Source organism: Hirundo rustica, chromosome 6, assembly GCF_015227805.2.
Source record: "Hirundo rustica isolate bHirRus1 chromosome 6, bHirRus1.pri.v3, whole genome shotgun sequence".
NCBI classification, from domain to species: domain Eukaryota; kingdom Metazoa; phylum Chordata; class Aves; order Passeriformes; family Hirundinidae; genus Hirundo; species Hirundo rustica.
The window spans coordinates 2,623,194-2,640,368 of NC_053455.1; the positions used below are offsets into that span (position 1 = coordinate 2,623,194).

Here is a 17,175-nt window from a genome sequence, read left to right on the forward strand (position 1 = left end):
TGAATGTTGGACTGGAGCAGCAATGCACTAAACTGCACTTCTGGCTACTTCTAATTATCCTAATTGGATTACCCTGGGCCTGCTCAGCTGACAGGCAAGTACATTAGATTAGCTCTTGACTTCCCAGGAAACACACAGCATCTCCCTGGCAATTTTAACAGCTGTAGTTTTATTTCCTTTCCCATCACAGATAAAACAGATGGTGTGAGGTGTAGAACAGTTCAAACAGGACAGGCAGCAATATTTCCCTGTTTATATGGCTGTTACAGACCTTTCTGCCTGTTGTGGCTGTGAATCTCAGGTTTAGTTTTAACACCCTTTTGAGTGCAGCTCGTACAGCCCACGTGCCTGGAACAATGAGAACATGAAATAAAAATCCATTTCTGAGCAGAACAGTGATGTAAACAGCGAGCTGAAACCTCTGGCTGAGGGAATGGTTGCTGAAACTGATTGATGAAGGTTTCTCAAGGTTTTATTTAGTAAAAACAGCAGAAAGGTGCACTAGAAGTAAAAAATGAGACCAAAATTCCAGGGCTAGTATTTCTGAAAGGTTACTTCCAATTTTGTTTAAGCAACCACCCCATTGACTTTGCTTGCTTTGATTAAGCTTCCCTCAGCAATTCCAGTGACACCAGTGTAGAATTTTGGTTCACAGAAGAGCAAAGGAATGAAAAACCGCAGCTTAAAGTGAAATCTCATAGGATCATAAAATGCTTTCGAGTTGGAAGGAAGCTTAAGGAGCATCCCATTCCAACCCCATGCCATGGGCAGGGACACCTTCCACCGTCCCAGGTTGCTCCAAGCCCTGTCCAGCTGGGCCTTGGACACTTCCAGGGATCCAGGGGCAGCCAGAGCTGCTCTGGGCACCCTGTGCCAGGACCTCCCCACCCTCCCAGGGAACAATTCCTGGTTCCCAATCTCCATCCATCCCTGCCCTCTGGCAGTGGGAGCCATTCCCTGTGTCCTGTCCTTCCATCCCCTGTCCCAAGTCCCTCTCCAGCTCTCCAGGAGTTCTCAAAGCACGGGATCTCAAAAAGCACAAAAACAGGTTCTTGCCGCAACACTGAGGTGTCTGAGGGCATCACTCACACGAAGAAGAGTCACTTAGGTTGGAAAAGACCTCTGGGATCGCCGAGTCCAATCTGTGACCGATCCCCAGCCCAGAGCACCGAGGCCACCTCTAAGGCTGGGGACTCCACCACCTCCCTGGGCAGCGCAGAGAACGACCCCGCTTGGCGTTGCCAGCTGAAATATGAGGCAGCAGCGTCGTCCCCACGGCCGATAAAGCCAAGATGGAAGCGGGCGTGTGAGGAGAAGGAGCCCTGGGGAACGTCAGGGGACGGCGACAGGCAGCGCTAATGGCCGCGCCACGGCGGGAGGCTCGCCGTTAACAGGCGAAGCGCTCGTTACTGGAACTCCGGGGTGAATTATCCCGAGTCCGGGGCTGCCACCGGGCTCGGTAAACGAACAACGGCCGCTGCTCTGAACGGAGAGCACAGCGCTGAGGGCGGAGCGGGGCGGGAGCCGGGGGAGCGGAGCCCGGGGGTGGGCGGGAGGCTGGGAGGAGGAGGAGGAAGAGGAGGGGGCGGAGGAAGAGGTGGGAAGAGGAGGAGGAGGAGGAGGGAAGAAGAGGCGGCAGCAGCAGCAGCAGCAGCATGGCGGCCGGGCGCGAGCGGCTGAGCGCGCCGCCGCCGCCTCCTCCTTCGCCGCCTCCATCTCCTGCCGCTCCCGAGCCGGAGCCCGCGGTCCCGCTGCCCAAATAGCCGCCCTGCCCCGGGTCCTGCCCCCGCCCGGACAGCGCCCGGCCATGGAGCTCGCCAAGCCGGCCTTCCCCGCGCTGCCGCAGGCCAAAGAGGACTCTGAGGTGAGCGGGAGCTCCGGTCCCGGCCCCCCGCACACGCCCGGCTTCCCCTCACAGCCCTGGCCGCCCCGCGGTGCCTCCCGCGCCCCTTCCCGCGGGATTCCCGCTGGGATCCATCGCAGGCCGCGGCTCCGTGTCCCGCCCTGTGCTGGTGACACCCCCTGCGACCATCGACCGCATCCTCCTTCCCCTGCTCGCTGCCGGCCTCTCCGGCATTTCCCGTCCCCGGTGCCTCCGGCCTGGAAGCGTCCCCCTATCCCAGGTTGTTCCAAGCCCTGGCCAACACGGCCTTGAGCGCTTCCAGCCATGGGGCAGCCGCAGCTTCTCTGGGCGGTCTCGCCCCCCTCCCATTCAGGGAACGGAGCCTCCCCTCTTGATCTCCTTTTGGCTTTTGCCCACCCGTAGCGGCCCCCGCTCTTTTCTACAGCCCCTTTCTGCGCTCGGCGTGTCACAGCCTGTGTGCTCCCCGCCCTTTGGCTTCCCCCGCGTGTCCCTCTGCCTTTGTGCGGGCCCCGGCCGTGTCCCTGTGCCGCTGGCTGCCCCGGGGGGAGCAGCCCCGGCAGGGAGTTACCTGCGCGTCCCTTCCACCTCCCCGCTCCTCCAGGAGCCATCCGGCGCTCGGCTGAGTCCAGCGGGGAGGTGTTTTCACGGCGTTCCGGAGCCAGGGCTTCTCAGCGGGCGAGGACAGGTGGCAATGTGCGCTCAGACCGGGCGGAGCGGTGTCTGATTTCTGAACTTGGCTGAACTCCCCGGCGCTGACCCTGGGCGCTGCTGATTTGGTTTTTTTGTGTGTCACAAACATCCCCGAGTCTGTGTCCTCCCCCCCCCCCAGCTCCCTTTGGTGGCCTCAGATGTTTAATGCGAAATGTCACAGCCTGCGTGAGGGAAGCTGAGAGTGTCTGAGCTCTTCAGACGTCTGTAGATTGCCATGTATTTCTAAACATCGGCATTTATTTCTGTTTGAACAGCAGTGCTCAGCGCTGTTATGGTGGTAAATTACCTTTAAATATGGGAGTGACTCTTTTTGTTCTTTTTTTGTTGTCAGGATTTAATATCCCCCCCCATCACTTCAGAGCTCTGGAGTCATTACAAGTCATTTAGTTATTTTCACTTTTTATCTCAACGCAAATCATCTTGCACCCTGTGAGGTTTATAATTTGTTTTAAAATTATCTTTTAAAATTGTCTTTTCTTTCTGGAGAAACCAATCGTGTTATCCACAGTTTTGTCTGAGAATGGTTAACTAAATTAGCCCGGGTGGCTTTTCATCTAAAATGGCTAAAGAGGAATGTGGGGTCAAAATAAAAATGAAACCAGAGCTCAGCGCCAGTGTAACAACTCTTAACTGATGAAAACCGAGATTGTAATACAGTGTCTTTCAGAGTAGTTTTTCTTTTTGGCTTTTTTTTTTTGTGAGCTAGCTGTAAATAATACGATGTGTGGTGTGTTAGAACTTCACACAGAGAGGATTTTCAAGAACTGATTCTAAAAACTGAAGGAATTTCTTTTCAATGTGCTACATTTGTGTCTGACTTGACCTAAATACAAGATCATGTAAACAAATTCCAAGCTCTGAATACAAGATAATAAATAGTTGGAGCATGTGGGGAAAACAGGAAAGTGAAAGCCAGTGGTGAATGTCAAAGTTCTTGTGGAGGTAACTCGTTAAAAGCAAAGTGTAGGGGACTTAAGCCCGGGTCTTATGAGGAAACTAAAATCCTTCTGCCCACAAAATGTAGATTTTCCTGGAGAGCAGAAGGATCCTCTCTTGTGCATTGCAGCCAGGAGCCTCTTTAAGGAGGAGTAATCCCTAATATTTCAGGAAGTTGGTGCTGGATGGTTTTAATGCTGGCTTGGCAGATTTGATTTCAAGATCCTGGGAAGGGGAGGAGGCAGAACTTGGGGGAATCCCTGCCTGACTTCCTGCTGCTCAAAAGTGCAGCTTTGTCACTTCTTTAGCTCCATCCAAGTGCCACCCCCAGCTCCCTTCTCCGAGCTGACACTCGTAACCGCGCCGCAGCTTTAATAAGAATAATAACAATTAAAAATAAAGCCAAATCACTGGTTGGCTGCCCAGCATGCCATTCCTTCCTGAAACATGGAGAAGTGTTGAGGGGAGAGAGCAGCCTGGATTGACTGGGGCAGGCTGCAGGGATGTGCTCTGGATAAATAGGTCACTTTCCCAGCCTGGGTGTTGTTCGCCCTGTCCCTAATCCATAGTGTGATGTTTGGGATTGCTGGATTTTTTTTAAACCTCTTGGTTGTTGATGCTTCTGGGGGCTTGGGCAATGCCAGAAAACCTGGAACTCATCATTCTGGCAAAGCTTTTCTGGTTTATACCAGGAATGTCTGTGAACTGTGTGTTCTTTTACAGTCTGGTGATGGTGAATATCTCAGTTTTATGAGTAATAGTGATTATATGTGATGTGGAACCATTTCTAAGCTTAGATTTTTTTTTTTTTAACTAAAAATCACATTTTCCAAGGTCAGCTCTCAAACTTCCTTAAATTTGAGAAGGTCTGTGTTACGTGTTTATACTGTGAGGAAAAAATGTGGCTAAAAACCCATTAAAAAGGGTCAGGTTAATTACAATTAGTACATGCTGGCTTATTAGTACTGAGACACCTTAGTACTTCTGGAAAGAAGGTCAGTAAGGACTGGAATAAGTGAAGGAATTTAATAGAAATTATTTTTCCATTAAATTTTAAATAAACAAAAATAACTAGGATATATATAATGAGAACACAGCAACAATTACCAGTGTGTTTCTCTGTTAAAACATATTTGCTTGCAAAAAAATCAGGCTGAGCAAACCAAATATTCATGATGTACTTAGAAATTTTTTAGGACTCTCCAAGGGTTTTGTAATTAAATTAGCAGCCTATTGACTAAGCAGACATATTTGCCTTTTTATTATGCATAAAAGCCGAGTTCTTTTTAGCACATGGGGTTTTTCTAAAAGAGAAATTTACATTTTTGACAGCTATATTTAGTCTGAAATGCTAATGTATTTCTGACTGCTTTTTTTTTTTTTTTAAACTATGAAGTGATGCAGCCCATCTAAAGGTGGAAGAAATCTGTTAAACTTTTTTTTTACTCTCACTTTTGATAGGCAGCACAAATAAACCCCTTAAAGCACTGCTTTTTTTTTTTTTTCCCCTCCTCTGCAGACTCTTTAAAACAAGTAGGAAGCCTGTGCCATTAGAATTATTTTACCTGCCCACATAATAGAGCCCCAAAAATGGAGAACAAATGCTGTGTTGTGCTGGGAAATGTAAATCAGGTGACAGATTTTGATCACAGCTCTGTGGGATACTATCAGACTGCTTTGCATAAATCAGAAAAGTGCTCTGTGGCAGCTGGAGTTGAGCAGACTCTCAGCCCTGGGTAATTTGTGCCGGGTGGGATCCACACAGGCACAGCAGAGCAGTTTGTAGAATTTGGGAATTAAGGCATGTTTGGGGTTTTTTGGTTTTTTTTTTTTAGCTGCATGAGGATTTTCTCAGTGTGAGACGTGAGTTAAAAAAGGGGGGGCATGAAAAAGGCCATTATAAACACCATTGTAAACAATTCTGATAATCTGTGTGTGTGTGGCACTCCAGGCACTTGGCTTCGTGCTTCCTGTAAGCTGAAGGACTCTGCCTCCACTGCTTTATTTGTGATTTTATTGGGGAGAAAAAATTGTATGATGAAAGTTTTTATCAGTGTGCTGATGGTATTTAATGAGGTGTCTTTAGGACCACTGTTGGAGAATGGGACAAATAGGAATTGTTTTGTTTCTACTTTTCGTTTCCGCTTTTCCTTTAGTTGTACCTTTTATCCTTTTCTGTGGTTTGCATTTCTCTCTGCTGAAATAACATTTCTTTCCCTGTTGTCCTTCATTCCTTCCTTCCTCCGTGTGCTCTGTCATTCCCACCTGCTGTTATTCCCCTTCTCCACCTTCCTGCTTTTGTATTCCTTTGTATTTTGAGTAGCAAAAATGTCTCTGGCGGGGCCTTCCCATTGTCTGAGTGCTCTTGACAAACACAGAATTCCCTTTAAAACTGCTTCCATCCATTTCCTGAGTGTGGTGGCCGTGGGATGGAGCAGCTCTGCAAGGGTGGCAATGTCACCATGTCACCTCTCCCTTTCTCCTGCCCTCGGCCACTTTGGGGATAGCAGCGCTGTCCAAACATTCCCATGGTGGTGCCACGCTCACACCTTCAGGGAATTAAAGGATTTGCTTTAATTTTGAGTATTTTACCGACTTGAAGCAGGATTTCTAGCTGGGGATATATATATATATTTTATATATATTTGGGCCTGCAGTAGTCAGGTAGTTGCACCAAACGTTTGTTTGTAGGTCCCTTCCAACTGAAATAATTCTATTTGTATAATAATCCCCATATTTTTAATATTAGTGTCCAAGAACACCAAGCATGACTGAAACTGAAGCCACGACCTTTCACTTCATTCCTGTTTGGAGCCAGTTTTGAGGCTCTTAAGTTCCACCTTCCACGGTGATAGACGTGACAGGTTTCGGTGATACTCAAGTATTTTCCTTGAATATTCTTTCAGTGCCTCATTTAATTTGCTTTCTTATTAAAATACGGCAAGTGAGTGTGCTCTGCTGCTGCTTTACTCTTCAGAGATTTCTTCTGCAGTTTTACAAACTGATTTAGATGTTTGTGCAAGCCTTTGACGATAACGCCCCTCTCCTCCACTTTGTCAGGCGGTGTAAAATAATGCGTAAAACCCTTTCAAACCCAAGGTGTGCTCTCTTTTTTTTGTGTGGATGACACTTAGAGCTGCCTGGGCATTAAGCCTTTGTTGTGGGATCAGGACCCAGCCCCAGTTCGAGCTGCAGCCCGGGCAGGGGGATGCTGCTGCTGCTGGCGGCTGGTGTAATCCTGCCCTCGGAGCGCTCTGATATAGCAGGGTCAGGCTGTAATTTGAATTTCCTGTGCCAGGAGCTCACTTGACCGGGGCAGATGCAGGAGCTGGAGCAGGTCAGAGCCCCTGGCTGTGCCCTAACAGTTTCGGCTGCCCCAACCTCACAGCTCGAGGGAGAACTTGGAGCGGGTTTGGAGGAGAGGCTTGGAGTGTTACAGCGGAACAGCTTCAGGCAAGAGGATTCTGACAGCCCTGGATTTTTGAGGTGCACAATCCCTGGTGCAGGAGTCCTGCTGGGATGAATTGTGATGGGAAATCTGTGTGGAGAGGGAAGTGGTGCTGTAAATCAACAACAAAAAAAGCTGTCTGGGAGCTGGGAAAGGGTTAAAGCTGGAGTGGTCGGGGAGGTTTTATTGGAAGCTGTGTGCAGCTTTTCCACAGGAAAAGTGATGGTCTGGGAAGCAGAGGAGTCATTGCAGGGGGTGGGTGGTGCTGAGCAGGTGAAAAGCAGCAGTGAAAATCCAGAGGAGATTTCCTGATGTCTTCTCCTCTGACTATTGATTGGATTTCTTTTCCTGGTGGTTTTTGCTGAGAGCTTCTCCCTTCACCTGGGCCAGCCTGTGGTTTGCAGGCTCTACTGGTAACAAGGCAGCAGGAGCCGAACCATCCGAGCTGGGCTTGCTTTTCAGCCAGAGCTGAGCTCTGACAAAGGCTGGGGCTGCACCTTTTATGTGTGAAAATCAGATGGGTCTGCAGACTTCAGCTGTCAGTGAGGGACCGGTTAAGCTGTGTCACGGGGCTCCATTTCCCTGCATTCCTTCTGGAGAGGCAGATGCAGGTTTGGCTGTTGTGTTTAAAAACCACGCTCTTTGCTTTGGTAGAGTCTCAATGTCAGGGCTGGTAAACTAATTTAAAAAAATAATAATAGAAATTTTTTTAGATTAAGTCCTAGCCAAGGTCACTCTTACAAAAAAAAAAACAACCCAGCTCCATGTTATTTTTTGCCATTAAACTGTTCTAAAGAAGAGCAGGTGGCAAAACACGGACGAAATAACCCAAACTGTTGGCAGAGCTGCTCGTGAGGTAGTTTGGATTTTGGATACCAAGAAGTTCTTTGTACTGTGGACAAGTCTTAACCTGTTAATTCGCAGCTTCCATTCATTTCAGCTGGAGATTGGATGGGGAAGGGAGCACTTTGGAATGTGCTTTATTCCCCTTTTTTCCTGCATGTTTGAGGAGATCTGTCAGAGGGGAGTGGCTCATCTTGAAACTTTTGGAGTTCTAGGGATTATTTTTTCCACACCATCTCTTTGGTGTCCTGCAAATATTGATGAGGGAGACTTCCAGTGAGTTGTCACTTGTTCTGGAGAACCTCCCAAATCCTTGGCAGCAGGGAATGCTGTCCTTGCCTCCACCTCTGGCATCACCCTTTGTTTTCTTAGCAAAATTCTTGCATTTGATCTGATCAAAAGAGAAGCTTTCAGTTGTTTTTTTTTGTCTGCTGGGCGCTCCAGACAGTGTGGAAAACCTGGCTGATGAATGAATTCCTTAAAGTGGAACCTCTGCTTGGCTTCAGTCTCCATTAATAGATTGGGTTTTTTTACATAACTTTGCATAACATTTGAATAATCTGGCGTTGTTGGTTTGGAAAGCCTTGAAGGGCTGTCAGCAGCCACCAAAATCACTCTTTCACTGGTTTGTGTACTTGTCTCAGATTAAACGTTTTCCTTAAACACTCTCTTTCAGAGAGCTATTTTGCAGACTAAATCCCAGTGGAAACTGTACCTTTTTGTCATCCTGCAGGGCACTGAAGACCAATGCCTGGGGCCTGTAGTGATATTTTTTTCTTGTTCAGAACATCTGTGCTATCTTTTGGGATTTGGCTCCCTTTGGACTTGCATTGCTCAGTTTTTACCTATTTATCTTGCACAGTTTACAGCTGTTGGGGCTAAAAGAATTCCTGCCTCTGGTGAGTTTGAAAGGAGCTCTTGGCAATGTGTTGTTAAACCAAAATCGTGACGAATTTGTGTTTTCATTGTGCTCCAGATTAAGATTTCTAAATTCTCCGAACTGAATAATAAACCCATCAAAGTGCTTGTATATTCCTGGAGCGCAGCTCAAGCTTTTCAGAGTTTATTGCTCTTAGGCTTGGTTTTAAACTTGGGCAAACCTGGGGTGTTCTGGCCTTTTGAGGGCTGAATGATGCTTTTGTGACAGAGCAAGGCAGCAGGGTTGTGCTGAACACTCTCAGATCTCCCTTCAAAGGATGCACTTCTGTAAATATCATCCTTTTGTCACAGCATTTCTCCTTTCTGCTTCCAGGAGTTTATTATTTCAGCTGGAACATGCAGAAGTAATTTAGCTATTTCTGTGTCTTCACTGTGTCAGTGCATTTTATTTCCCCTTTTTTTATTTTTTATTTGCCGCCCCTTTAGGTGCTATCCAAAGGGTTTTCTGGAGTGGCTTAACGTTTTGTTTGCTTTCTTTTCCAGAATAACTTTACTGATACTAAAATCCTTCTTAATTCCACTACCAAGAGCTGGGAAATCCTCCCTGTGTACTGTGGGGGTGTCTGAGGAAAGCACAGGATTTTTATTGCGCTGGTAAAAAGAGCTTTAATGTGAAATTAATGCTGTTGGGACAAGTGTGGGTGCTCAGGTGAACAGTGCTGCAATTTAAGGGATCCTTCCTGCTGTGATCCAGACTCCCCTTCCCAGCTGGAATATCTGGAGTTTAACTTCCCCATACTTTTGAGGACATCAGGGGAAGTTTTTTTCCTTAGCTGCCGGCGTGTGTGCGAATCGAACGACAGAGTTATGTAAACAAATGTATGCAGCCTTTTGGATATATTTGACTATTCCCTTTTATTTTTTTTTACCTCCAGATGGTAACTGGGATCTCAGCTCCCAACTCCTTCATGTGTGGGGGTCAAGGAATGAGTAAGAGCCTGTTAATAGAGGCCAGTGGGAGTTGGAGGGAAGGAAAGCCAGGAATAGTCTCAGCCTGAGCACTTTTGTGTTCAGCTTTGGCGGAGCTGCAGCGTGGAGCAGAGGGTGGAAATGTTGATCCTGGCGTTTGCTCTGGGCACTTCTGGCGGTGAATGGGAGCTGAGCCCTCCCAATCCCGGGCTCTGGGCTTGTGGAAGGGGCTCTGAAGGATCACGGACACGAGTGTTTTATTGACTGTGGGGTGGGGAATAGGGGAGACTCACTGCTGTGCTCACGGAGAGCACAGGTTTCTGGAATTGTTCGAGCTGGATCCTGAATGTTCAGATTGGATTTAGGTGAGGCAGTGTGGATTTTAAGGGAGTTACCTGCTCCAAGTGTTATCTTCTGTTATTTCAGTGGCTGCAGGAATGCACCGACCAGAGGAATTCTTTTGCTCCCCTGACCAGTACAGAATGTTCTAAAGCTTTTTTTCCTTTCTCTTTTTTCCCCTCCTCACTTCAGAGGGAAGTTTGTCGAGGTGTGAGTGCACAGCTGATTAGGATCTTTTCCAGCCTTAAGGATTCTTGGTGGAATGCTTGAGGTTTCTTCACATTAACTTCCCAAACAGTGTTCCTTGCACTTGGGTGGTGCTGGCATCCATGTGGAAAGGTGGCATCCATGTGGAAAGGTGGCAGGGATTATTTGCTATAAAATGCATCTGAGATGTTTTTCTCTGTTGTATATATAATTATTTAATTTTTTTTTTTTTTTTTTTTTTAAGGATTGGACCTATCCCATGAGGAGAGAGATGCAGGTAGGACGCTTTTATTTACTTTTTGAGGCCAAACCCATGGAGCATTTAATGAGGAGAAGAAAGAGCTGGTATCAAAATCAGCCTTTACTTGTAAAGTGTCAGGCAGCACCATGGGAAGCAGAATTAATTGGTTAATTAAGGTGAGGATTTGCCAGCTTGGAATACAGGGGTGTTAACATCTCTGTGCAGGTACTAAAAGAGCAATCCGCCAAATATCACATTTTTGTCTTTCTGAATGTTTTTAAATGGTACTAAAAATGTAGCAGAGCTTTGCCTTGTACCTTAAAATTGGAAGTGTTCTCCAGTGGGATGGACAATTAAAATTTTCCCACCGTGGTGTCAGTCAAACCTTTGCACAAGATAAAATCCACACACCTGCCTGTCTTCATTGGTGGGGAGATAAATGGTTAAAAACTGATATTTTCCCGCTGCTTGAAGAAGTTCCACGTGTGTGTCTCTTTTCATGAGGGCAATTTGGACTTAATTACAAGACAGGATCATAAAGCAAGTTAAGAGTTCCCTTCACTTGATCTGGGGCTAGATGAGATGCAGGAATCAACCTGGAACTTAGTCCAAATCCAGGACTTTGTTCCTGGTCCAAAACAAGATCTCCAGCACCAGGATCATGTTTCTTTTATCCTGCCAAACCGATTTTTTTTTTTTTTTCACCTTGTCCTGCTATAAATGACATTGATTACACATTTCAGGAATACGTAAATTATTTGTGTCCGTGGCCGTGTTCTGAGGTGAGTGAAATGTGTTATTCCAAATCGTTGGGACTTGGTATTAAATGTCTGTTCCTCTCCTGCCTCCTAGGAAATCTTACCTGGGTTATTTTTAGGCCCGTATTCTTCAGCTATGAAAAGCAAGGTATGATTTTTTCAGAATGTTCTCTCCTGGGGAGGCTTTGCTGTGGTGATTTGATTTGTTACTGTGGAGATCTGCTCGAGTGTATCTATGGAGGTGTAAATTTGGTTGCAGTTCTGAACTGGAACGTGAAAAATGCCAGAGTGGAAGGAATATGTGGTGCTTTTGTGGGATGGTCTGAGCTATTTGTATGAAAATTGAGTCTTAAATACAATTTTTCTTAGAAGTTTTAAACCCTTCGAGGCGCTGCACCAATTCCTGTTCCCTTTCTAGAGCGTGGCAAGACAAATGGAACTGGTCACTTGCACACAAATTAAGAAATTAAATCTGCTGTAAAGTCAAACGCTGCTCAGGCAAAGCTTGGCCCTGCAAATTTGCCTCATGGTTTAAATGATCTGATTTTCATGGTCTGATTCCAGCAAGAACCCAATGCTGGCTGCAAATTCCTCCCTCGTGTAGGGACTTGAAATTTCAGGCAAAGCGAAAGGTGGGGAGAGACAAACAAGTTCACTGAATGTCCTCCTTTTTTTGTCATTTTTTTCTTTTGGAAAAACAACATTTGCACGCTCTGAAGGCTAGAAAACCAGCTCAGATCTTCCTTGGAAGAGTCCTATTTTATATCTAAATACAGCTTTTCTTTTTATTGCTGTCTAATAGATGAATCTGTAATTTAAAAAAGATATTTTTCTTCTTTCTCCACAGCTACCTATACTCCAGAAACATGGAATAACCCATGTGATATGCATACGGCAAAACATTGAAGCAAATTTTATTAAACCAAACTTCCAGCAGTTATTTAGGTGAGAAATGCTCAAGATTCCTTTGTGTGTGTGTGTGTTCTTTCCAAATATTTTCACGTTGTCCGAATTATTTGAAAAATGTGCTGAGGTGCAGGAAGTCTCTAAATCCAAACCATGGTTTTTATTCATCCTGAACGAGTCTGCAGATTGGAATTATCCGTAGTTTGCAATAATTTTTTTTCAGTTTGAAGTGATTTCTGAGAGGGGGAAATCTGTCAGGGGGTGTCGGAGGAGATTCCTCCCTCCTTTCCTCTCCAGGTTTTTTGGTTGAATTTCTGGAGTTCGGAGCAGGAATTAAAGCCAGGGGCTTGTGCTGGGTTCCTCCTGCAGCTGGGAGTGCGGTGGAGGGGTTGTAGCGACTCCAGGGTGTTGTCAACTCACAGTCAATTTTCATTGCAGGTATTTAGTCTTGGATATTGCAGATAATCCAGTGGAGAATATAATCCGATTTTTCCCTATGGTGAGTTGGACGGATTGGGAAGGGAATTGCCCAGGAGTTTTCTGAACTGACAGACAGCAGTTTTATGTTTGGGATACTCAGCCTGAAGCACCTGGAAGTGCTGCCAGCTCTTGACTTTGTTATTGACATTTTAATAAGTGTAATTAGCTCCTTTTTACAAGTATGGAAACAGGCGGAGTTGTAGGAGCTGCTTCTTGTTACGGTATCAAAAAAAAAAAAAGAAATAAAAATTAAAAAAAGACTGGCCTCAAAACAGATTTGGTCATGGGGCAATCTGGGGCCCTTGACCTGGGGGAAACTTCTATTTGAGCCCAAGAATATTTAATTCAAAACAATAACTAAGTCTTACAGTTTGCTGCAGAGGAATTCAAAAGTAACTCGTAAATTGAGCAATGCCCGTTATTGGAGCAAACACCTGGGTTTGAGCTGTGGGTTTGTATCTTTGTTTTAGTTCAGTTTGCAGCTGAACAAAAGGATTTTGTTCCTTCTGCCACCAAGAAACCCAGCAGTGCCTTCACTGGTTTTGCACTGCCAATTTTAGGAATGGTTTGAAGTACAAGAAAAGAAATACAAATGCCCAGGTAAAATGAGGTTTAAGTCTGCATAAAGGTGCATTATTAGTGCTGTAAATAAAGACTGATAGAAAAATGAAACCAAGTTTAGGTGTTACTGCTACTGGCACTTAAAATAATCTGAAAGTTTGAGTCTTGTATTTTTTCTTCTTTTCAGACTAAAGAATTCATTGATGGAAGTTTACAAAGTGGAGGTAAAATTATATTAACTTCTCCCTCATTTATTAAGGTGGTGTGAAAGCTTTAAAACACACTTAGGGGTATATTAGAGGCTCTTAAATATGAGCTTTTCTTAAATTTGGGGATTTATTACTCTTGATTTGAACTCTATTAGACAAATTCAGAGCAAAGTGTTCTTTCCTTTTACCTCTAACTGGAAAATTGACCTCTGGGGTTTGGACTGGTTTCACTCCTGGACTCTTTTCAGAAACACAGCTGAGTTCTGTGCGTGAAGTTTTTCTTGTCCCCTCTCTAATGTAGGGCCTGAAATTGCATCGTGGCCGTTCTGTCACTCAGAATCCTCACAGGAGCAGGGATCCCAGTTCCTGTATCCCAAATCCGTGGTTAGAAATTCAGGCTGAAGGAAGACAACACCTGTTTTTCTTGGATGTGCCTTGCTGCTGCCTCCTCCTCCATAACAAGGAAAAACCACATTTCAAAGAATTTTATTGGGTTTATACAAACGTGGTTAATTTTGTTTTGTTTTGTTTTTCCTTCTCAGGAAAAGTTCTTGTCCATGGGAATGCAGGGATTTCTAGAAGGTAGGAGATGATCCATCCTGATGTGATTATTTTTAAACAATTGAAAGACATTTTACTGATTTTTATTTTTATTTTTATTTTTTTTTCCCAGCGCTGCCTTAGTTATTGCATACATAATGGAAACATTTGGGGTGAAGTACAGGTAAGATGAGCTATTCAGGGTTTAACTCAGGTGGTGTGAGTAAATAAAGAATTTGGAGGGAACAGAAACTTGTGTTTTCAGTCTCAATGCCTCGCCTAAGAGCTTACCAGGGGCTGATGATTCCATTTTACTTCACTGCAGTTGCGTTTACACCCTTTTTTTGATTAAGGATCAGGCAGCTGCTGCTCAGGGAATCAGGGCATCAGCCTCCAGCCATGGATAAAACCTTGGGAGAGGCCCCAGGGGCTGTTCGGAGCCCGTGTTGAACAGGAAAGTGAGCTGAGCGCTGGGCTGGGCAGACAGAATTGTACAACTGCTGCTTCCCGCTTTGGCCAAGCAATTCCAGTTGTAAAAACCAGTTCTGGGGAGAGGTCAGAGGTTCTGTAGTGCTGAAAAGCTGCTCCTCTGAAGGAAGACTCCAACCACTGAGACTTTTAGATATTTTTCACTGAAGTGTTTTCTCCTCTTTTGAAGGGATGCGTTTACTTACGTCCAAGAAAGAAGATTCTGTATTAATCCTAATGCTGGATTTGTCCATCAACTTCAGGTGAGGTTTTTTTTTTTTTTTTTAAATTCCTGATCATAACTGAAAAGGCATCTAATGAATCATCTTCCTGCCAAACAGATATTTACACAAATGTGCTTCAAAGAAATGTCAGGAGCTGGAGCAAAGCTTGGGAGGAAGATGAGTGGGCACCTCAGTTCCTTAGACTTAAGCTTTGGACAAAGCAAATCCAGGCATGGAGGAGAAATAAAAATCCTGCTTTGTGCAGTGATTAAGAGGCTCTGAAATGTCTTGGCTGGTGCTGAAGGAGCTGCAAAGGAAATGTTGTTTGTTCCTTAAAACCATTTCTTTAGTCATCCTTGAGCTTTTCTTTTCCTCTGACTTCCTGATGGTTTTTGGCATTCATGTCAAAGCAACAAAGAATTCTCCTCCTCCCAAATCCGTGCCTGAATTTGAGGCACACTCTGAATTAGCCCTGCTCATCCTTACAAAGCTTTCTGCCAAAGTAATTCCAAATCAGATGTTTTTTGGACCTTTCCAGGAATATGAAGCCATCTATCTAGCAAAATTAACCATCCAGATGATGTCACCTCTGCAGCTGGAGAGATCCCTCTCAGTCCCGCCTGGCAGCACAGGTGAGAAACTTCTCCTGCTTCGGGGCTTTCAGGTGGTTTTTAAGCAAACCTTCAGCAGCAGAATCCCAAACTCTTGGGAAGGGCTTCTGGTGCTCAAGCTGAGTTTAAACCTCAGCGTGGAGCGTTTAAATATCCTGTTTTCCCGTGGCTGAAGTTCCCTCTTGCCTCCTGCAGGGAGTTTGAAGCGGATGCACGAGGAGGATGAAGATCTTGGCACCATGCAGGTGGCAGCAGCACAGAACGGGTGATGGCCGAGGGCGAGCGCTGGTTGTAGTGAGAATTCCTGCCCAGAAAGGTGAAGGAAGCTAGGGGGGGAAAAAAACCACAAAAAACAAAACAATTAATGCAAAAGAATGAACACACATAGCTTCTTTTCAATTACATGTTGCTTTCAGATGTAAATCTGCCTCTGCAACACACTAAGCATCATTTTTAAGATGTTGGACTTCTTGAATGAATAGATGGCACTGATTGTTTTACTCCTTTTTTACACTTTACAGTTTTATTCTAAACCAAGATTTTTGGACTTGCAAAGAGGTATTATTGCAATAATGCACTTTTCATACTTGAAATTTCTTTATTTGTATGATATAAAGTTATTACTTTAAACAAAATGCAAGCGGGGGGGGATTTGTTTATAAAGTTATTTGTGTAATTTATAACAAGAGACTTTAGTAAAGAAAAAGTTTGCTAAAATTCACCTTGTTCTCAGTATGTATTACGGCAGAAACGTGCTTTAGGAACATCAACACAGATGTTAATTCAAGCTGAACTATCTAGAACATCCTCAGACTGGTTTTCAAGGAGTAGTTGCTGTTGCAAGGGAGTAGTGGCATCAATTGAGGTAAAAAATTTGGTTTGTCTTTGAAAACTGAGGCCCAGGGCACTGCCCATGATGGCATCAAGGCTTGAAATATTCACCTGAGCTCCTGTAAAACCTTGGACAGAGCTAAGGAAACGCTTCTTGGTGCTTTAAGGTTTTCACGTTGGGCATTGCCAGGGTGGTTTGTGCAGCTGTAACTCTCCTGTCTCGGCAGCGCAGAGGTTGTGCAAGCACAGTCCTGGTTTTCTGCATCTGCTTGATTTCCCAATGTTTGTTGCCTGAAAGCCAGGGCTGGAATGATTTGGGAGCAGTGTGGTGACCGAGCAAGGCTGTTAGAAGAACTTGTGTGTTTGGGAGGTCTGAGCTTGGTAAGCAGGCTGTGTTTTAACAGAGAAAAAAATGGGCTCGGGATTTGGGGATCAGAGCATTCAGCAGCACTTTCCTGTTCCTGCTGATACCCTCTGCCACCTACAGCAGCACTGGAGCAGCGTAATTCCTTCAGGGAGAGGAAAAAAAAAAATCTGAGTAAACAGTTTGATGTAGTTAGGAACTTTTCAGCCAGAAAAAAAAAAAAAAGGAAGTGATTTATCTCCTGGAGAGCTGCACCGTGTCAGTGTCCAGCTGCCAGGCTCAGGGTGCACTGCTGGTTTTGCAGTTGTGTTCCTCCAGGAAGGAATGCTCTGGGGCTGTTGGGAAATGCACTCCTGGCCAGTGGAGCACGAGGCTCCCACATGGCACCAGTGCCTGGCCCTGCAGAGCCACGAGCTGCTGCTGGGACTGGGTGGGGAAGCATCCAATCCCTCTCCATTTCAGGTCCCCGGGGAAAGGGAGGGATGAAACCCAGATGGAAGGAACTGATTCATCTCTCCAGGCTGCTCTGTGTCTGGGTCTGTTCTCTCTGGGGTCCTGGGAACACTCCCTTCCTCCTGACAAGCTCCATGACTAAGGATTTTTCATCAATCTGGTTTTCTTCCTGGCATTACCCCCTCCTGGAGCCTTTTACAGTCATTCTGCTCTGTCTGCCTGTCAGATCCTAAGGGAATCTGAGATTTAATTTTCCTCAGATCTATTACTAAGCCATCTATTTAAAACTTCCTGTCTGTCTGCCGTAGTTTCACTGCCACGAGGTGTTTCAAT

At 45.3% G+C, this 17,175-nt stretch overlaps 1 protein-coding gene and 1 long non-coding RNA gene across 2 annotated transcripts; one reads left to right on the forward strand and one right to left on the reverse strand.

Annotated features, from left to right (window-relative positions):
* Window positions 1-119: 119 nt before the first annotated feature.
* Window positions 120-2,575, reverse strand: LOC120754680 (uncharacterized). Its single transcript, XR_005701520.1, has 3 exons — window positions 2,433-2,575; window positions 1,105-1,245; window positions 120-348 (listed from the first exon to the last, which is right to left on the reverse strand). It is a non-coding gene; the product is annotated as an uncharacterized LOC120754680 (long non-coding RNA).
* On the forward strand, window positions 1,622-15,902 carry STYX (serine/threonine/tyrosine interacting protein). The gene is made up of 11 exons (XM_040068549.2): window positions 1,622-1,864; window positions 10,441-10,473; window positions 11,290-11,343; window positions 12,043-12,140; window positions 12,540-12,600; window positions 13,330-13,366; window positions 13,894-13,933; window positions 14,025-14,075; window positions 14,550-14,622; window positions 15,122-15,215; window positions 15,390-15,902. The coding sequence occupies exons 1-11, from the start codon at window positions 1,808-1,810 to the stop codon at window positions 15,461-15,463; spliced, it is 672 nt and encodes a 223-aa protein (XP_039924483.1). The 5' UTR covers window positions 1,622-1,807; the 3' UTR covers window positions 15,464-15,902.
* Window positions 15,903-17,175: the final 1,273 nt, after the last annotated feature.